This window comes from Podarcis raffonei, chromosome 16, assembly GCF_027172205.1.
Source record: "Podarcis raffonei isolate rPodRaf1 chromosome 16, rPodRaf1.pri, whole genome shotgun sequence".
In the NCBI taxonomy this organism is placed as follows: domain Eukaryota; kingdom Metazoa; phylum Chordata; class Lepidosauria; order Squamata; family Lacertidae; genus Podarcis; species Podarcis raffonei.
The window spans coordinates 27,055,133-27,077,330 of record NC_070617.1 but is presented as its reverse complement, the minus strand read 5'-3'; the positions used below and the strand labels follow the sequence as shown (position 1 = coordinate 27,077,330).

At 42.5% G+C, this 22,198-nt stretch overlaps 1 protein-coding gene across 3 annotated transcripts in view; it reads right to left on the bottom strand.

Moving 5' to 3' along the window:
- SPECC1L (sperm antigen with calponin homology and coiled-coil domains 1 like) overlaps nt 1-22,198 on the bottom strand; it is a 50,099-nt gene that overhangs the window by 14,527 nt on the left and 13,374 nt on the right. For all 3 annotated transcript variants that reach the window (XM_053369195.1, XM_053369194.1, XM_053369196.1), the window contains exons 3-12: nt 21,889-22,042; nt 19,789-21,422; nt 17,588-17,795; nt 11,789-11,862; nt 11,444-11,619; nt 9,371-9,534; nt 8,345-8,436; nt 6,905-6,995; nt 2,993-3,076; nt 2,102-2,258 (exon numbers count right to left, since the gene is read on the bottom strand). In XM_053369195.1, coding sequence (XP_053225170.1) covers nt 2,102-2,258; nt 2,993-3,076; nt 6,905-6,995; nt 8,345-8,436; nt 9,371-9,534; nt 11,444-11,619; nt 11,789-11,862; nt 17,588-17,795; nt 19,789-21,422; nt 21,889-22,042 — 2,834 coding nt within the window. The remainder of the gene's footprint in view (nt 1-2,101; nt 2,259-2,992; nt 3,077-6,904; nt 6,996-8,344; nt 8,437-9,370; nt 9,535-11,443; nt 11,620-11,788; nt 11,863-17,587; nt 17,796-19,788; nt 21,423-21,888; nt 22,043-22,198) is intronic.

Genomic DNA, 22,198 nt, shown 5'->3' with positions numbered 1-22,198 from the left:
ATGCTAACACTTTTAAGCCAGAGCAGACTAGAGAGCAGAACCAACAGAAATACGATTTAGGAAAAAGAAAAAAACTAGACTTCTTTGTAAGTAAGAACAAAAAAAGAACCTCGAGTCAGAATTTTCTTTTAAAAAAAGAAAACAAAAACCTAAACATGCATAACACTGTGAGAGGACAGTACGGCTTGTTTCTAAATTCCAGTAAGGAACACAGTTTATGTCAAGTTCTTTGTTTTGAAAATAGCGTTTCAGGAAACAAATAAAATGAACGGTGTGGACACAATGAGAAGGAGTTTACAACAAATATTAATCTTTTAAATGCGTCTGCTAGGTCAACTAAATTCCAAACCCAATGCCTGATTAAGTTTCACAGATTGGCATTAGAAGCCTTCCCTGCCTTGTTTAGATTTACACTTCTAATCCACAGGATATTCTTGTTTCAATGTTTAAAGCCCAACAAATATTACAAATCAAACAGGTTTCCTTTTGCATCTATACTGTTCTTCTACACCTAAATGACACCCAACTAAGATTTTACAGTCAGCACATGTCCCCACAAAAAGCCACTAGCAACTGTCTGATAACATAATTTGAAACAATAGTTTTATTCAGCTGACCTATGGAACTGCAGTGACAGACAACCAATTAAAGGGTCAATTAAAGATCTAAAAGATTTATGAAAATGCCAAGAAGCCAAGTGCAGAAGGGGGGGGGGGAGAGATCTGGCAGGGGAATAAGAGGCAACAGTGAAAGGAGAAGGGGAGGAGAGAAATTGCCTCCAACTTAACCTGAAGCTGCCCAACAAAAAAATTCCCTAAACTGCTTGCACACACCTCTTCCCCACCTCTTCATGCCCCCCCAATAAAGTAGCTCAGTCATTTGACTGCTAGTTCCTACACACACCACAGAGTTAAGCGGGAGAAGTACTGAATCACCCCCCTCACACAAATCATATTGTCACAGTCACCAAACAGTTCACAATAGAGCCAATGAGCGGTGTTCGTTCTCTCTTCTCTGCCTCTCCCATGTCCCTCACTTAGCAAGGTGAAACCCTTTGGAATGTAATCCACCCTCTTCCTAACCCAGCTACTCATGCTATTATTTATGGTTCCGCCAGACTGTTAGCCACGCTGTTCTCCCACTGGGGGGAAAGGTGGGATTTAAGTATGAGGAAATAAACAAAGCAACTTTTCCTCCTTCAATGCAGCTCTTATTCAGAGTTGCTCTTTACAGCAACCTCTATTCTCCATGCACACCTTGCTCAAAACCGGATGTGTTCACTGGTATTTCCGTTTGAAGCAGTAGGTCTGGCCACCCCCAACGCATGCATGCAGGGGTTCCAAAAGGTGGAGGGAAGAGGAGACAAGGGCTCCTTAGGCAGCTCCGCCAACACATCCAGCTGCCTCCAGTGCTCAGGTGACACAGTGCAAAGGGGTCCATGGAGGCTGATCTGCAGCCCAGCTCAGGGAAAAGGGAGACGCAGGAAGACAGAAGCAGCAGCTCTCACTGCAGTCCAAACATGCTCCTCTCATTGCAGATTCCTGCATTGCAGGGATTTGGATTAGATTACCCTTGGGGTCCCTTCCAACTCTACTTTTCTATGATGTCCAGGGAAGTGGTCAAAGGCAGTTCCAGCAAGGAAGGTCTTGGTCAGCAGCCTTGCTAGTAAGTGCAAGAATCTGCCATGCACCAGCCCCAAACTCAAGACCACCGTAAGTGGGAGAGGAGAAAGAGACATCTGTCCAGGAAAGGAAGTAAGGAAGGAAGACTTCCTGGTGAGCTTTGGGCATCAATTTGTTTGTTCAGCTGCCAGAGAGTTCCTGCCTTCCAGAAGGACCCACTTGACTGGACTGACTTGGCCGTTTCCTTGCATGTCCCATCAGATGGCATCACTTTCCTGAGACTGATGTGCAAAAGGAATGCTGGACAGCTGATGCACCTACCCAAAATGAAGAGCAAACCCACTGAAGTCTACTGCTTCTCCATTACAGAAGAAGCTTACTGATTATCTAGCAAAAGTGAATGGTGTCTTCCAAAGGGCAAGGCTGCAAGAATATCCCTGTGTGAAAAATAGGACAGGCTGTGTAGCAATGAGGTGTACCTTATTCGATTGCGTGTCGTAGGGGTGACGGACGCTGTAGGTGAAGACGAGAGAGACAGCTGTGGTGAAGTGGTCCCCATTGCTATGAGAGAGGCTGGAGATGCTCCATCAGGGGCACTGATGTCCCGCTTGATTTCTTCACTGCTTCGCCGAGACACTGAAATGGAAAAACACCTTAGAAACCATTTCTTTCTCTTTCTCATAAAAGAAAACTAAGAGCCTTTGCAAAAATCTAGATAATGAGTAACTAATTTTCTACTGAATTGTACAAAACTTTTAAGTTCTCTATCACACCAATAGAAATCTCTCCTATTAAATATAAAGATGGCATTAATTTTTCCTGAAGAAGCAAGACTTGAGTTTTTGCTTTTAAATATAACCATTCCAAAGTTTTGGAATATCTTCTAAGGGCCTAACATGTCAGGACTCCTTCTCTGGAAGAGGCAGATTTTGAAGCCTTCTAACTATTTTTCTCTAGTTTTTGTAGAACACGGGTAGTCACAAAAATGTTCTATGTTCTATTCAAAATCACATACTGTGTAACAGAGGACAAACATGAAGGCACACAGCACTCTTTCTCTCTGCTGCAATGAGGAACAAATCCAGTCTGCAAGTTTTAATTCTCTTAATTTCCATCAAATGCACATAAAGAATAGCAAGGGCGTTTACCTTTAAATTGAGAGAGGAAACCCTCCCTCAGTCACTAAGGCGGCTTTCCCCCTGCAATGTGGGCGAGATTCACCTACAGTGTCAATATGGAACTCTACCCACTTTACTTACTGCTGTGATGTCAGAAAAGACCAACAAAACTGTTTCAAAAGAAGCTGGTGGCATTGCACACCAAGACTCTGTGACTGAAGCACCACCTTATTAGCATGGCATAATTATTACCAGAAATAGATTTGGCACTTTCCATAGCAGGAACTCTTGGCAGGGAAGCTGGTCTGCTGGTTGAGGAAGTTCTCAGCAAATGATCTGTGCAGAGGGAGAATAAAGAAAAGGCATTTCATTACCACAAGCTTCAGGCCTGGTCTTATAAAATGAGAAGACAGAATGGACTTCACCACAGCAGGAGAGCAATGCCATTTTGTATGCTCTCTTATTTTTAAAAAAGAAAAAGAAAAACTGCTTCCAAGAAAGAGGCTAGCATATCAGGGTGACAGGCTCTAAGACAGCCTGCTTCTTGACTTGAAGGGAGGTGTTTTTTTCTTACATAGGCAATGCATTCAAAAATAGTATCTTCTTCCTCGAGTAAAGTTCATTTTAGCCAACTCATATTCTGCTGCTGCAAGTGTAGGCCAGGCTCAACAACAGGTGCAATTGCTTAGAAGCAACAAAGACTTAAGAATAATCTCACAATGGATCGACTCCCTTACTAATTGGTCACCAGTCAGATGGGCTTTTGCAAATGCTGATAGGACTCTGCCCCCCATCCCCCAGCTCTGTCCCTTGAATCCTGCCCCCATGCCACTCCATTCTGAAATGTCTTTTTACATCTGGACCCAATCCGGAGAAGTCATCCAACACTTTTATACAATGGCATGGCCAAAGGAGAGGAAAATCTGTATACATATTGCCTTTAGGGGGCCAGGGCAGCTTGGGTTTACAGAGCTGATAGTGAAAAGCTACTCTGTTTGTGTAGATCTGTGGCGGCCACATCATTAACACAAATAGATTCCAAAGATCACAAGTGTCCCAGTCCACTGCCCAATACAGTACCTATGCAACAACATTCATGCCTTTGATTGGCTGGAAATCAGGTATTTGGCCCAGAATGCAGCAGCAAGGATGTTGATTGGCACTGGCACACTACATCAGTTGTACTGGTTAGCAGTTTGTTTCCAGTCACAATTTAAGGTGTTAGCGATTCCCTTTAAAGCCTGGGGCGCAGAGTATTTTAAGAGCTGCTTCCTTGTGTATAAGCCTGGCCATCCATTTATGGGTTTTTGGGGGGTGGAGGAAAGAAGGCTGTTCTTTGTGTACTGGTGGCATTTGGCTTGTCTGTGGGATAGAGCCTTTCAAGTGGCCCCCTCCTTGGCTGCTGAACTTCCAGTCATGGGAGATTCAGCTGGCTCCATCTGTCATGACCCTCTGGGTCCAACAAATACATTTTTGTTCCAGCAGGGATCTGACCTGCTAGGACAAGGTTTTTAAACTGATCCCAGGTTTGTTTTTTTTAAAAGCTGTTTTATCTGCTGTCTCTCCTTTTGTTTTACTATATTGCAGCTGTTTAATTGCTTATATTTATTTAATTTTAACTGTTGCAATCTGCCCTGAGCTGCAGTGGAAGGGTAGGCTATAAGTTATTTTAATAACTGAAGTTCAAGCCTGATGCTACGCGATGGCACAGTCCACAGCACTTTTCAGCCTAGTCCAAAATGGACACAAACGGCTACAAGTCTGTGTCAGCTATGCCACAGGTTGGCCACCCACTGTGTAGGGAGTGCCTTATTAGTTTCTGTTAAACATCAAATGTGTTTAAAATTTACTTTGCTCTGAGTATAATATCACCCCAATGCTATTCAAAGCATAACTGAATAAAAACTTAGCACAAAACACTATTTCATCCCTGGAAAAATCTTTACATTGTAGGTGTTTAGCTGACATTTCTCAAGGCAGAAAAGGAAGCCTACTGCTTGGCCCTAAGAAAGCTATTCTTGAGAAATGTCTATTTTAAAAGCCCCCAGACATAAATCAAAGAACTACACCCATTACACGAGAGCTATTCATTCTTACAGGAAGGGCACTTTGAAAGGAAAAGTTTATAGGCAGAACAAGTTGACCAGCACCAGGAAATGGAGAAGTAAACAGTGAACATATAATCCTTGTTTCTTCAACACAAAAAGGGCTTTTTCAACATTGCCTTACCTTTTGTTATGGACATTATTAAAATACTGCCCTGATAGCACTGAAAGTAAATGGAAGAGCTACACAAGTAGTTATAGGCCAGCTATCCCAACCCCTGTACAACAAAGGAATTCCAGAGGGAGTATATCCCTTCCTCTGCCTGAAGGCCTCTGATAACATCACCACCCACTCATAGGCATTGGTGCCATTCTTGAACCATTCTTCAGCCACAGAATTGTTAAGATAAATGGATTAGTTGATTCTGCTATTGGTAAATTGCTATTTAGCGAGTTGCGGTGAGTTACTTTATGCGGGTGGCGCTGTGGTTTAAACCACTGAGCCTCTTGGGCTTGCCGATCTGAAGGTTGGTGGTGCAAATCCCCATGGCAGAGTGAGCTCCCCTTGCTGTCCCAGCTCCTGCCAACCTAGCAGTTCGAAAGCACACCAACGCAAGTAGATAAATAGGTACCGTTACAGTGGGAAGGTAAACAGCGTTTCTGTGTGCTCTGGTTTCTGTCACGGTGTCCTGTTGCACCACAAGCGGTTTAGTCATGCTGGCCACATGACCCAGAAAGCTGTCTGTGGACAAACCCCAGCTTCCTAGGCCTGAAAGCGAGAAGAGCACCGCAACCCTATAGTCGCCTTTGACTAGACTTAATCGCCCAGGGGTCCTTTACCTTTTACCTTTACTGTATTATGTACATGATGGACTGTGTGTTTTTATGGATTCTACTTGATCTTATCCTATCTGATACTGTTGTAAACTGTCCTGTGGCTTGAGCACAGGTGTATAAAAATAATCTAAACAAATAACCAAAATCTACCTTCCCATAACTTAGGTCGTTAGCTCTAGCTTTGATATCTGTGGCAGCAGAGAACAAATTGCTGTCCTCTCCCAGCAAGCTTTGTCCTTGAGTCTTGACAAATCTGCACAGGCTCCTACACTTTCCTGCAGTTATCAAGTGCAGTTCCACTAGCGTGCAAAGGACATCTCAACAAATGCAGGCACCAGTCCATCATTCACTTCCTCCTGAAGTTAGTTAGGATGCCCAGACAGATCTTAGCAATGCATAATTGGCCAGCTGACTCTGCCACAATCAAGAAGTGGAGAACAGCAGTTTTATGGGGTTTTTTGTTTTGTCCTACATTGGAGGCCAAACTCTCAGAAACAGAAAAATAATAGAACAGTACCTGGAATGTACTATTTTAGGCTCTCTCTCATCCTCTTCCTCCCTCTATTTTCCCCGCACACCATACTGACAACCAGATGTTCGGAAGGCAGCTAGTGAATGCTCCTAAAATCTACTGGATTACAAATACATGGGATGGGCCCGTTTTTAGCTTTGCTTACTGTTTTGCTTTGGAAATAATTCCTCCTGCTCCTAAGGTGGCTTTCATAACAATAAAACATTTCTTTGCTTTTTTAATTATACAAGCGCTGATTAAGTATTGATTTTAGCATATTCAAGTGCTATACCCTTATCTGCAAAGACTGCGGCCTTTATGACTTCTATGCACCTGTTACCCAAACAATTATTCCACTGTGACCATATGGTAGTATAATTTCTTTTGGTTCTCCTTTTTTTAAAGTCAGTCTAGCCCTCCCTGTCTCACCTCTGCCCAGTGTAGCTCAGTGCAAACTGGCATAAAGTAAAAGGAAACAGATCAGGTGAGCATGGAAAGAAGGAAATTGAAATAATACATAGCCCTAATTAACAGTATGTTATTGAGCTTTTATGCTTTGCATCTTCCTTTTGCAGGAGCAGGGGTAAGGTAATGAAGGACATTAAGCCCTCTATATGAACAATACTTTGCTGTACTCAAAAGAAAAGGAGCTCATGTGTCAAAAGAGCCTCTTCTACGCTCTCTTATTGTGTGCTTTTCTTTTCTTTTTAACCTCAGGAGAACTCTGGGGGAGCTTTAGTGAAATAATGTTAACAGAGAAAAAACACCTACCTTGCACTGGGATTTCTGCATAACTTGGCCTTTTGTCTGACAGAGTTGTGAGGGGCTTGGAAGCAGATATTGGTCCACTTATGGAATGCCTCTGAAGGAAAACAAGAACTATTATTGGTGAGATATTAAGACAAGCAAAACCCACACAGAAGCACTATTGTGATCCCTGGACGTAGGTTCAAATTCAGCACAGCCAGCAATGTGGACTATTTTTTTCATCAGGTTTACACCCTGAGTAAAACTAAGTACAACCAACAGTGTTTAATCTTTAAAACATGAATCAGAATTTATATTTAAAAAAATCAGTATAGACAACAGTACTAGAGTCTGCAGTTCTCTGCTTATAAAATGTGACTTGGTGGCCTACTTCGCAGGTCTGGTGAGAGAGCAGGTGGGCATTTTAATGAATTTTAGTTACAGAATAATAATAAACTATTAACTATAATCATAGTCCTCATTTCTGAACTGCTGGTCTAAGTACTCTCAACTGGCTTGAAGGCTAAATGACATAACAGTTGTAGGGAACAAGAACTTGAACTAGGGACACGCTGGAGCTCATTGGCCAGATTCAAATGCAACATTCCCAGGTCTTACAAACCATGGTTTTGTGGATTGGGAACAAGCAAGAGCATGAATGTTCTTTCCTCTTCCATTCTCTTCTCACACTCAGTTGCAGCAGTGACTTCCTGGTTTGTTAAACCTTCTTCCTTGTGCTACTTTAAACTGTTTAGGCACTCTCTACAAACAAAGACTGTCCACCATGATCAAACCAATTTGTAGGAAGTGCTTAAGTCTCAGTTTGCAGGTTCAGATATCTGTGACTAAACAAACTAAGTGGCTTAAAGAGAGGACAGGGGAATGGGTGGAAGACTATTCAAATTCATTGCCACTCCAAACCATATGTCAGAGATTTGGAAACCTTACATCTGAATCTGGCCACCAGGTCAACTGTGCTAGTCGCTTTCTCAGTGTAACCTGCCTCTAATGGTTGTTGAGGATCAAAAAGAGGAGAAAATCCATGTATGTCACTCTGAAATTTGTGAAGGTCAGGATGCAATTATGAATGACAAATTTAATGCACAATTTTTACTGCAAAACCTTCTCTTGATTTTGCATCATGCTAGCACCATCACAAATTCCAATACAGTTGTACCTTGGACATCAAACAGAATCCGTTCCAGAAGTCAGTTTGACTTCCAAAATGCTTGGAAACCAAAGTGCAGCTTCTGACTGGCTGCAGGAAGCTCCTATAGCCTATCAGAAGCCGTGGAAGCCCCGCTGGACATTCAGCTTCCAAAAATAGTTCCCAAACTGGAACAGTCATTTCCGGGTATGCGGCGTTCGGGAGCCAAAACATTTAAGAACTAAGCTGTTTGAAAACCAAGGTACGACTGTACATCAGTCTTCACAGTCTCTTCCAGTTAGTAAACACACATTTACCTGCATTGGAGATACTGCTGCTGCAGGAGGGGTTTTAAGAGGACTTGGGCTCAGGGGGGTACGAGGCATTGTAGCTGCAGCTGGACTAGGAACTACCAAAAACAACAAAATAAACAGGGGGTAAGTATGGTTGGTTTCAAGTATTTCTAAGCAGACTTTCAAGAGCAGTGCTATTCCAAGGCAGCTTACATTAATAGCAAGCAAGTTCCTTTAAAAAACAGGAAAAATTCAATTAACACTAAAACATCTAGTTTAAATATCCCAATAGAAAAAGGAAAGAAAAATCAATTAAGAGCAACAGTTTTGCATCTTTTTCACTTATGGCACAAGATTGCAGAGTAAGACATCTTCTCATCTGAAGTGAGTGACCCAAGTGTGACTGGCAGCTATTTACCAATTTCACATATCCTAGATTTTGGCCATGTCCTCCTGTAGCGAGGCCTGCACAATCTGGCCAAGTTCTGTTTTCATAACATGCAAAGAACGCAAAGATATAAGAGAAGTAACCTATGCAGCTTGCCCCAAAAGCAGTTTCCTTATCTAAAGCTAAAATGTGCCCTTTTTTTGTAAACAGATTCTTGATGACTTATAAGCCCAGATGAATTTTTATATCTGAACATCATTAAGTGCCACAGAAGCATAACAATGAAATACATAGATTCAACTATAATAACAACAGTTAGTTTTTGAAGACAGACCATTGTGGACTAAGATGAAGCAACTTAAAAGGAGGTTGAAAACTTAGATAAATAAGGATTGCCATATATTCAAAGCCCCAGAACAACAAGAAACTTTTAAAACTCAGGTGCATGGTTTTGGGCTTGCAAAACTGCAGCACATATTATCCAATACATTTCCACATGTATCGTCACCCGGCTGGAGCTCCCTCGAAAAAAAATGTGCTACATTCTACTGATGTATGCATGGAGTGCTTGTTCTGTTCAAAATTTTGAGCTAACAGAACCAATGGTGGTGCTTCCAAACAAAATTGCACTAAGTTTATGCAGGTACAAAAAAACAAATTACCTTGTGAGGCACTGTCAAAGGATTTGATGAGAGTTTTTACAGTGGGCGTTGGCTCTGAAGAAGTGGATGACCTGCGACTCAAACCCATTCCTTGCCTCAAAGCTGCTAAGTCTCTTTCAACAGCATTCATGTAATTGTAAACGCGGCCACGTTCCTCTTCTTGCCTGAATATCAGGGGAAGGCAGTTGTCAAGATACTATGAAATGATCTGGCATGGGTTCAGTGCTCTGACCGCCAGCACAAGGGCTGCTGTGCTAACACAAGGGTGAGAATAACGGTTGTGCAATATGAAATCCAGTACAAAAGTTGCTCTAGCAGAAACTTGTATTTGCAATGTGCTACACAACCAGTCACAAGAACCATGCCAGCTTCATGTGCCTTCTCTTGCACAAACCAATCCTCTAGTGCAAGCACACTGCTAAGGAACTTGAATTCCTCCCTCTATACTGTGCTTAAGCAACGGACTCATTCATGAGGACATGTCTGAAGGGCATCTGCTACACTGGGAAGCCTACTTGGAGTGGGTCAAATCTTCCAACAGGCTACAAAGCCAGAGAGCAAGTTTGAAACTGAAAGTCATTTGAGAAAGAGTTTCATTACAGTGGTACCTCGGGTTACATATGCTTCAGGTTACAGACTCAGCTAACCCAGAAATAGTACCTCGGGTTAAGAACTTTGCTACAGGATGAGAACAGAAATCGTGCTCCGGCGGTGCGGCAGCAGCAGGAGGCCCCATTAGCTGAAGTGGTGCTTCAGGTTAAGAACAGTTTCAGGTTAAGAACGGACCTCCAGAACGAATTAAGTACTTAACCCGAGGTACCACTGTATTACTTTTTGGAGAAAGGGATGGGGAAGGGCATCAATTGTATTTATATAGTAAGGATTTTTATGCCTTGGGTTGAAATTACCTGGGGCAGCAGAGCTGAAGGGAGGCACTCTCTAATCTTGGCCATTGGCCAGGAAACCACAGCCACTGAGAAGCTGCTACCCCGGCCTCCCAGGCAGTGCATAAGGGGGAGACTAACATGGCCCCATCCATCAGCCAGTGAAGATGCAGCTGCTTTCCTCTTTCCCCCCTGCCTTGCCACAAATTCATTTGGACTAGAGGGACTGCAATTAGGAAATTGAATGTACTCATGCTAACTAAACAGAAGACCCTTGAAACTCAGACCCTATAATGTGTGTTTCTGTACCTCACTCTGCCAAGTGAGACATTAGGGTACATACTAAAGCAACATGGAACCTTTACCTGAGGTAGAGACGCTGCTCACTGGAATTAATTAAGCTGCCTGCCACTTTGCTCCATACTGAAGTGTTTCACTAGAGGTAAGGCGGGCACTCATAAAAGGCACCATGTCCCACTATTTAGAAGAGCTGTGGCACAGAGCTTGCCCCGTAACCCTATTGGAACCTGCCAGTCTTCTCTGAGAGTTTTTTCTTTGGCAGTGGGGAGAATGGAGTTGCCATTTTTCTAAATCTCCAAGAGGCATGTGCAGAAGTTTTAAAGATTTTAAAAGTGCAGTCTAAGGGCAAATATAGGGACGCGGGTGGCGCGGTGGGTTAAACCACAGAGCCTAGGACTTGCTGATTAAAAGGTCGGCAGTTCGAATCCCCACGACGGGGTGGGCTCCTGTTGCTCGGTCCCTGCTCCTGCCAACCTAGCAGTTCAAAAGCACGTCAAAGTGCAAGTAGATAAATAAGTACCGCTCTGGCGGGAAGGTAAACGGTGTTTCGGTGCGCTGCTCTGGTTTGCCAGAAGTGGCTTAGTCATGCTGGCCACATGACCCGGAAGGCTCCCTTGGCCAACAAAGTGAGATGAGTGCCACAACCCCAGAGTCGGTCACGACTGGACCTAATGGTCAGGGGTCCCCTTACCCTTTACCTTTAAGGGCAAATATCTGTTGTCCTTTTTCCTACGTGTAGAGTGGCTTGTGTGTTTTACACACTTATAAACAAATATTTTTGTTGACAGGAACATTTTACTATACAGTTTCTTGCTGAATAACTTTCAGTGATTAAATAAAGTAATTTTAGGAAAATATAATGAATGAACCCAAAATGTCATTCACATACTTGCGTGATTTTATTTCCTCCAGCTCTTTTGTGAGTTTTTCGTTCTTCTCTTGAGCTTCATGCAGCCTGCGCTTTAGGTCTCCAATCTCTTCTTGAGCCTCAGATTTTATATCGTTTGCTATGACCACAGCCGTCTGCAAATCAGCTTGGAACTGCCGCCATTCCGCAGACTCCTCCTGAAAATGGAGCAGAAAAAGAAATTTACAGCTTTGGAAGGCCATGATATGTGGGATATAAACAGTTTAAATAAAATATAATTAGCAGCAATGGAGTCCAAAGGCACTGCTATAACACACCCGATGCACCTCCACCCCAAACCACGATATATTGAACTGGCTTATATACCCTGAGCCGTCTGTGAAGAGTCTTGATCTCTCTTTCCATATCATGCTTTTGGTCTTGAAGCTTTTTAACAGTATCTGGCAAAACAAAACCAAATATATCAGGTGGAAATTTTAAAAAAAGTTATTTACAGGCAAACACTTCACCAAAGCCCAAAGGAATTTTTTACTGCCTTTAATGTATTCAAAGGGAAATTCAACGAATTGGTTCTAGAACTCTAGGTTTTTCTCCTACATTTCACAGCTATTAATTATAAAAACAAAAACAAAAAACAAGCATGGACCGCATAATATGAAGTATGTATGCATAGGAAAAAATGCCAACGACAAGAGAGGGTTTTCCTGTGAAAAAAATAATGCCACTAACACTTTCTTACTATTATCTGTACTGTCCATAAAAAAGCACTACCAACAGAATCTTATTAATGGCTACTCAAAAGTAAATCCCACTGAGTCCAATGGTTCTTACTCCCAGGTGAATTTCCTTTGCTTGTGCTTTCAATAGAAAAAAAGTATCTCCACCTTCCCCACCACAGTGCTTTCTTTTTTGAATGTTATCAATCACCAGAAACAATTACTAGACCCAAGCAAATTATTTAAGGGAGATGCACTGCAGAGTCAATGCTGCCTTGCAGCTGCATCAGGTTGCCTTTTTCAAATACAGTGAAACCTGTCACATTAAAAATGCCCCTGTAGCCTTGTATTAGCTACACAAAAAGTATGCAATTTGACCATGACCAACATCCGATTTAGTATTTGACTGGCTGTGTACCAGGATTAGTTTTCATTTATATCTTCATTGCTTGAATCACAGAATTGTAAAGTTGGAAGGGACCCTGAGGGTCAATTAGTCCAATCCCATGCAATGCAGGAATCTCAATTAAAGAATCCATGACAGATAGCCATCCAATCTCTGCTTAAAGATTCCCAATGAAAGAGAGTCCACAACCTCCCGATAAGAGTCTGTTCCATTGTTGAACAGCTCTTGCTGTCAGAAAGCACTTCCTGATGTTCAGTTGCAATCTCTTGTCTTGTAACTTGAAGCCATTGGTTTGAGTCCTACCCTGCAATGCAGGGGCAGAAGAAAACAAACTTGCTCCATGGATATTTGAAGATTTGAGAACTGTGTCATTATAGTAGAAATACTGATGAAGCTGAATACAGGTGATACAAGTAGGACCACCTTGCAATGCTCCATGTCCTCATGTGGAGCGCTCTTCTCAGCTACATCCTCTTTACTGAAAATGATACTGCACTTCATTCTACACACACAGAGAGAGATTTTCTGTGCACCTCACCACTTCACTCAACATCCCTGGCCGCTAAGCATGCTCAGTCCTCACTGGGCCATTTGGGGTATTTCCCACACCCCCTCAGGATTTTTCTTAAAAGGTTTTTGAACTTACACTAACTCTGATGTTAACACAAGCCTTTTAATACCGGATGCACTTTCAAGAAGGAATCTGATATGAGCACACAGAATTTCTGAAAGGTATATTGCTGATGCTTGGGAAAACATTCCTTCCACAGAACTGCATATGAACAGGCAAGTTGCAAAAATGCAAAGTAGTAGAAACATAAACCATAATAAATTATGCAGTTCAGTTCAGGTCAGGCTCTTTATAGATCATTATGCTGGCAGTGTTTTTCTCAAACCATCAACACAAGTCTCAAGTTATCCTAGTGAACCCCCACAAGCCCTTGATGAATCTTAAATTGGTATCTGATTCCAAGCAGTATTTTCTTAAATTGTGTGCCAGAGGCAGTAATGCTTCTGAATACTGGTTGCTGGAAGCCACAGGAGGGGGAGAGTGCTCTTGTGCTCAAGTCTTGCCTGCGAGCTTCCCATTGAGGCAACAGGTGAAAGAAGGATGTTGGACTACATGGACCACTGGCCTGATCCAACACAGCAATCCTTACAACAAGCAACTGACTTGCAACACACACCAGGTTCAACTTCAGTTATGCTATGAGCACATTAAATCTGAAAGGGATAATGCTTAGGGTTGCATTTCACATGGTGTTATTAATGTGTGCTGCACCATTATACATATTAAAAGCATGTAAAGTGCATGATTAATAATATATTGCATATGCTGCAGCCCTGGTAATTAGGTAATATATAAATATAATGCTGATTTTGAAGATTAAAGAACACAGCTAGTCACAAGGAGAAAATATACTCATTTAAGATTTGCTTTACAAATAGTGGAGAATTGTTTAAAACTTGCCATGGTTTGTCAAAAGTTCAGAATTCCAAGAACACATGTGTCAGCTTTGAAAACCCAAGTACGCCATCTAGTGTACTGTTGAATGAAAAAGCGAAGGCCCAGTTTGGATAATAGTCTCTTCTGCTCCATTGCTGTCCATGAAGATACGAGCTCACACATTCTTATTACATCAGACATCCAAGCAGAAATGTTTCAATGTGCCAAAGGTTGAATATGGCACTATGTGCTTAGGCCGGAACAAACATGGGAACCACTGTGCAGTCTGGGCTACTCATGTACACACTATTAAAATAAATTCCCAGCTAATATCCTTTGTCGGGGTGCACTCGCTTTTCCCTACTACTTGTGGAAGAGAGACGGGGAAGTATCTAATCTACACCACTGAGCTTCCACTGATAAAAAATCTTAGGGCACCAAAGCCTGAAGTTAAAAAGCAACCACACAACTCCAGTGCATGGCAAATCACCACCACCAAATTTATTCTGCCCTTACAGAAGTTAGTAGTTTCTTTTTGTATGTCATACCCTTTTGCCACCTTTTTTTGGGGGGGGGGGGATGAGAATGTGCATCTCTATCTCCCTTCCAAGCAGGGGGCAGAGAGAGAAACAAGACACCAAGGAAGGGTGAGAGCAAATGTGCCCTCTCCCCCAATATTTCCTGCATGGAAGTTTAATAATCTCCAGACTCACTAACAAAATGACCATAGTTTGCATTTCCTATTCTCTGTGCTCCAATGTTTTCCAGGGCACAAACTGTGCTAGTAGTCCCACAAGGTGTCATCCTTCTGCCTTTTCCATAACTACAGGATACAAGCAGCCACTTGATACAGCTTTCAGTTTCTTCCTGGATTACTGACTTCATTTCAAATGAAGTGCTTGTCTGCATTATGAGTTTACAGAGAACCAGCAAAGGATCAACCAAATTAGCAGCTGTTCTGCAGTCTTCCCACTGAAAACACAGGAGAATCAGAGTTAAGCAGAAATTGCAGCTTCATAGGTCAAGCTGTGCTCCTTTGAAAATCAATTGTTGGGGGGCGAGGATACAAAGTCCTGTTGCATGAGCAGAATACGGAGTGGGGCTCTTGATATCACTGCTTGTGCCAAATCTACAGGGAACAAGGCACCTCACCTCCAAATGCTGCACCAATTACATTTGTTTTCCCAAAGAAATAAGACGGGTCAAAGTGTAAGAGCAGGTCCCATGCTTATTTCATGAAAGCACTGAAGTTGAAACCCTGTTGTGTAATTGCCCTTATATGGCCTTGCTGTAAGCAGCACTCCTGAAAGCAGAGCTTTGAGAAGGGGAAAGAAAATGAGCCAATCCACCGTTTCATCTTATTTATTGGAAATATTTTTATATTCTGTAAAAAGATTCCAGTGCAGTTTACAGTTGTTGCTTTTCATGCCAATTATATAAAAACAGTAAAATGCTTAAACAATCAGTAAAACAGTTCAACAAGTTAAAAGGTCTGTGTGAACAATTGTTGCTGGTTTCTTTAATCTGTTTTCTAACAGCAAGCAGTGTGGCCAGGGGAGCTTTCTTGGGGAGGGGCATCACAGGACACCCCCCAAAAAAAACCCTGTCTCCCTTATTGACACTCACTTCATATCCAGTAAGGGTGGTACTGAGAGAAGGGCCTTAGATGGCACAAGCTGGTTGATAAGGGAGCAGCTGTTTCTGGGCCTCAAGTCATTAGTGGTTTTATTGAAGCAAGTACTGGCCCTGGAAATAAGGCTTGGAAGCAAACAGGCAATCAAATGATGAGGTATGGTCTAAAACAGCTGCCTCTGTTAAAACCCTGTTTGTATCCTGCACTTATCCTAGTTTTCAAATCATTTTCTGGAATTCAATCAGGGGACTATCATAGATTACAATGGCCAGATTATTCCTCTTCAGAAATTGTGGCTGGCAAAAGAGATGTAAGGCTTGAGGATGTGGACAAGATGCTTGGATCAGTCAGGGCGACCACTTGTGCTCTGGATCCTTGCCCTTCTTGGTACTAGTAGTAGGGAGGGAACAGCTGGTTGGGCCAGGGAAGTGATAAATGCCTCTTTGCAGGAAGGGGTGGTCTCGGCCTGCTTGAAGGAGGCAGTGGTAAAACCACTCCTTAAGAAACCCTCCCTGGATTTGTAAAATCTAAGTAATTACTGGCGAGCTGCCAATCTCCCTTTGTTGAACAAGGTTCTTGAGTAGGAGTTGTGAACCAGATCCAGGCATTTTGAGAAGAAACCGATTTTCTAGATCCATTTCAATCAGGATATAAGCCTGGCTTTGACACAGAAACTGCTTTGGTTGCCCTATATGATGACCTATGTTGGGAGACAGGCAGGGGAAATGTGTCCCAGTTCATTCTCCTTTATCTCTCAGCAGCTTTCAATACCATTGTCCACGATATCCTTCTGGAGAGGCTGTCTGAGTTAGGGGTAGGTGGCACTGCTTCACAGTGCTTCCGATCCCACATGGATGGTTGTTTCCAGAAAGTGATGCTTGGGGAGGGCTGTTCAACCCAGTGGGGTCTGAGCTGAGTAACATCAGCATTCCACTGACATGCTACTCCACATCTCCAGGCAACATTGAACACTTGGGTCTCATAGAAATGTTGAACAGCACAGTGGACAAAGTGGACTCTTGTGAGACTGCATGATGGCACAGATGCCAAGCAGATTAATGATAAAATCAAAGTCTTCTGGATAAAGGCTAGTTACTCCCTGAGCATTGCATCTGAAAAGAAAGGAGGACTATGTATTTTGATATAAACGTGTATATAAAACTGTGTCCATAGAGTCATAGAACTATAGAGTTGGAAGGGACCCCAAGGAACATCCCGTCCATCCCCCTGCAATGCAGAAATCACAACTAAAGAATCCTTTTATTTGTTTGATATTAAAGTTCTTCCAACAGGGAAAATTTCATCAGCAGCACCTGACTGGAACATACAAAACATATCTATGTCATTTTAAACTGTGATATTAATGCTGTATTCTTAGTTTTAGATTTTGATTTATGTGGAAATTGTTTTCCATTTGTTGTGTAATTTTTTTTAATGTGGTTTATTTATTGTTTATGACTTTTGTAATTATGTAAATCTTGTCATGTTGTAAGCTGCCTTGAGCATTGTTTTTAACTGTGAAAAGGCGGCATACAAATAAAATGATGATGATGATGATGATGATGATGAATGCTTTTCCAAGTTTAAGAAAACAGCATATGGAAGGGGCAGCTCTCTGTGTGATGGCTCCACCATCCTTCTGGAAAAAGTGGAATGTGGGAAGCCTATTGCCTGTGTGGTTAGGAGCTTTCAGCTGTCACATCTCTGGCTGTCTTTGAAATCCAGATGACAAAAGTCGAGATGAAGGGAAAGAGGCCAAAGCCACCAATTTGCTCCTTCGGACCTCAGCACACAGCACCATCCTTTGGGAACTGCAGTGCATGACACAAATTATGCTTAATTTCCCCCTCTCTTCATGATTGATTTTTTTACTCAGCTGTAAGCTATTTTGATGCATTTTTTTAAAAAAAAACATAGGTAGAAACTACAACCAAAAAGTGTAACTGAAACAAAAACTACTTACTCTCCAGGTCAGATATAATGAGATTGTCGTGGAGTTTTACCGCTCGATGCTGCTCTACTTCATCTTCCAATTCAAATATGGTTTCCTTCATATCACTCCTTTCTGTTTCTTTTTCATCCAGATCGGTCCGAAGTTTTTCCAAGGTAATATTCAGGTCCTCAATTTGCTTTTTTGCTTCTTCTTGGAAAGCTCTATATTCATCTTCTATCTGGTTAAAAAAAACCACATCATGCACACAAACTCTCATTTTACTTCTGTGAATGCCTTTCCCAAATAACACAATTCATAGAAACCCACTCAAGTAACTTTGAGCAGGGCTGGTCTGTGTTTCGGGCCAGGGGCTTAAGTCCAGCTCAGAGTCCTGCTTCCTCATGCTGGGCCCTTTTTCTCCCTCCCTCTCTCATAATATTAGGACCCAATGGGTCATCTTGTTAAAATGAACGGCAGAAGATTCAAGGCAGACAAAAGGAAGTACTTATTCACAGTGCACAATTAATCTACAGAATCTGCTGCCCTAAGGTGTAATGATGGCCCTCATCCTGGAATGCTACAAATGTATGGATGATAATGCTATCACAATGCAATTATTGTCATGTTGGCTACAGTGAACTCTGTTTATCTAGTTTTCATTCAATCTACATACTTCAACAGTCTCAGTTGCCCTGAGTGATAACCCTGATTGGGAGGAGGAGGAATGTGACTTAGTTCTTCTGGACCTCTCAGCAGCTTTTACTCCCAACGACCATGCTACTCTTCTGGAGCACTGTGTTATGGTGGCTCTGCTTCTATCTGCAGGACCGCTACCAGAGAACAGCATGGCCCCCCTTGGCACTTGTGTTGTGGAGACCTGCAGTGTTCCATCTCACCTTCCAGCTCTTTAACATCTATATGAAGACAATTGGGAAAAGTCATCAAGGAATTTGAAGCCTGCTCTGGTAGCTTCCTGACTAAACTACAGCAATATGCTGTATGTGGGGCTGCCCTTGAAAATTGCTCAGGAGCTGCAGGTGGTGCAAGACACAGCTGCCAGGCCTCTGAGAAACCTATTACACTGATCTTAAAGAACTGAACCAGCTGCTTTATTTCAACTGAGTCCAATTTAAGGTTCTGATATTTAAAGCCCTACACTTGAAAGAACTTGAAGGAATGTCTCTCCCAATATTTGATAACCAGGTATTAAGATTGACAGGGTAGCCCTATTCAAGATAGCATCTATGATTGGGGCACACTATGCAGTGACCTGCAATAGTGCCTTCTGCCTTGTGGTACCCTGGCTGTGGAACTTCCATCCATTACAAGTATGATTTGACAATCTATTGACTGCTATGCACCTCCAAGGTCTCTTTGGCATGAAAAGGAAGAAAAAAAGAAAAGTAATATAATGGATATGCTACCCCTCCAGGATCAGCAGAAGTACATGCCTCCGGACACCAGTTGCTGGAGAACAACTGTGGAAGAGAGCTATTGCCCTCATGCTCTGCTATTAGGCGTCCCAGAGGATGCATCAGGTTGGCTGTGGGAAACAGGATGCTGAACTAGAACAGCCTCCTTTGGTTCAATCCAGCTGCAAGGCTTTGCTAAAATCCTTATGATACCACAAGATGGACAAGTAGCAAAGAAACTCAATCAGGAAAGGTTTAAATAAACCAACTCTGATATTTGGCAGTGCCAAGTAATCTATTATAATGTTAATCAGTAAGGATGCGTTAGTGCATGGAGTTAAGGCTTCATACTAGCTTAAGCAAACCTCACAGCTGTAAAACTTGAGCTGTATCTGAATCTACGAACAGTCAACTGTCTTGTGAATTATGAGAAATGAAGTGACAAATCAGCATAAAACTACCCTCAATGCTGTGTATCAACCAGTCTGCTCATACCAACAATCAACCCCACCCTCACTGCAGATATAAGGGCAAACTAAACATCCAGCATGCAACAGTTTCATGCTACAGAAAACACAGCCCAGGAGTCATGAATTCAATTCTAAGCACAGGATTTAAGTTTATTAACAGGAATAAAACTAAAAGACTCATGAAAGTAACCATGCAGTCAACATGATCTGGCTAATGTCTAAATCAGCTGCTTGAATTGTCCCCCCACCCCCGCCCTCCCACATGCCTTCACATACTCCCCCAAAGGCTGCAGGGAACACAAGGAGATTTGGAATGTTCTCTTCTTTAATTACATTTTTTAAACATTACCTTTGCAATGGCGTCTTGCAGGCGGTTGGCATCGTTACGCGTATGAGCGAGCTCCTCTTGCAGGCTGCTGGCTAACGTCTCTGCTTTCTCCTTGTCAAGCCTGACACTTTCTAGCAAGTCTTGTATGTCCGATTTGTCACCAGAATTGTGTATGGAATACAGCTCAGCAACTTTCTGCTTCTCATGCTCTAGCTGGGCTTTCAGCCGGTTCATCTCGATCTGGTCACTGGCGACTGTGGCTTTGTACTCATCCAAAGTGGCTGCTAGAGCGGTCTTGCTTTTCTGTTCCGACTCAATAATTCGTTCCATATGGTGATTCCGTTCCTTTAGCGCCCCGATCATCTCCTGAGCTTCCTTGTTATCTTGTTCTGCCATCTTCAAAGTGTTGCTCAGATGCTGCTGGACGCCAAGGAGTTGTTCTCTTTCAAAACGTGCATTCTCTGCAAGGTCCATGTAGCGTTGCTCCAACTCCATGTAGCGCCCACTTTTCATGTCTTCATCAATAACATAAGATATATGATGCTCGTCTAAAAGGGAGCGAAAGTACTCAATCTGCCGGCTAAAATGTTCCAACTTATCACTCTGCTGGCACAAAGACTCCATAAGAATAACCTTTTCTTCACCAAGCCTTTCGTTCTCACTGTTCAACTCTTGTGTAATCTGCTGCAAGTCTGCAAGTTCCTGTAGAGTGGCTTGAAGTTCCTCAGCTGTGCTATGATGGTTCTCTTCCATCTGGTGTATCCGCTCCGTCAAGCAAGCCACAGATACTTCACTGGCATTGCCACTGCTCCCTTTCCTTGACCTTTCTATGCTTGGCACACCCTCAGACTCTGAAGAGGATGGAGCGTCCAAGGCATCATCACTTGAAGTGAGCGGCTGATAAACTTCACTGCACTCACTGTCCAAGTTATCCATGGAGTTACTGTGCTGATTGTCCATCAAGGTGTTCTCGTCATGACTCAGAAGATCTTCCATTGAACCAGGGGCAGAACCTTCTATTGAGGAAGTGAGGGTACCCCCACCATCACTATGGCTTCCAGCTGTCATTTCTGGGCTCAAAGACTGGTAGCCAAACAGCTTTTCAGAGTTGTCCAGCCTTTGCTCCAGAGAAAACCCCAATGCGTTTAGCCTGTCCTTCAACATCCGATTCTCATTTTTCAACTGGTTGAGCTCCTCCCGGATGGCAGTGTTCTGTTCTTGCAACTGCAATAATGTGGACTCAACGTCAGTTGGCTGGTGGACAACGATGGTTTCTTTCTCCTCAGATTTCTCAACTCCCTCAAACTGATCTTCATTTAGGCCAAGCTGAGCACGCATTTCTCTGAGCTCATTCCTCAGGTGTAAGATCTCTACATCTTTTGTTTTGGCCAAAGTCAAAAGATCTTTTACTTTTGCTTCCAGAACAGATTTGTCACTGATCTGATTGTCTGATTTAGACTTGCTCATGCGAATATCAGAGTCCGGGTTAGCACGGCTACGGGAGCGTTTTGCAAGGACTGTATCATTGCTTGTCTGCCCAGCTAGTGGCAATTTTTTGCTTTGGGTCAGCCGCGAACGGTCACGAATTCTTTCTCGAGAAGAGTTGGATTCCTTATTCCCAGCCGAAGTGCTACGCTTTGCTGCAGAAGTTGTACCTGTATTGTTTTAAAAGGTTAGAAAAAATATTAAGCTGGCAAGGAAGGATGTGATTTTATACAAGTCAAGAGGTATCCAGGATCACATGACAATGAAGTCTCATCTACATACTTGGAAATCAATTAGTAACAGACATGTATATACATTCCATAACAGAGGCAGTAAACAGGGATCCAAAAATGTACTTCTAAGGTAATTTAATTTCACTTAATAGATTACAAACTTGGCTAGTTTTAACTAAGGTTTGGCCTCCCTTAACCATGGTTTGTTTGACCACCCTACTCCAGGCACTCATCAAGCTATAAAGGCACAAGCAACTGGAAACAAAACCAACTTTGGGGAAACAAGCCATGGTTTGTGGGACTGTCTGTGGGACAATTCATGGTAAAACAAACCATGGTTCGACAAATGGGGTTGTCGTCTAAAGGGCAGAGAGAACATCTTCAAGGCCAAATGCTTCTTTACCTGTAACAGACTTGGATTTATTCTCCAGGTTGTTCATGGTGGTCCCTGCAGTGGAAGGCGCTGTCGAAGTGCAAGTGCTCTTTTTTCCCTTGACACCGTTGCTCATAGTAACCCCTCCAGCCATCCCAGCTAAAAGATCATCATTGCTCTTTGTCTGGATAAAATTTCAAGGGTGGTTTGACAGAAGGTACAAAGGTCAGAAGCAACTCAAAATTAAGTCACTGTTTAAAAAAAAGACTAGTTTCATATATAAAGCTAGTAATAAATTCACATTTAAAGCTAGTAATAAATTCACATTTAATACATGATG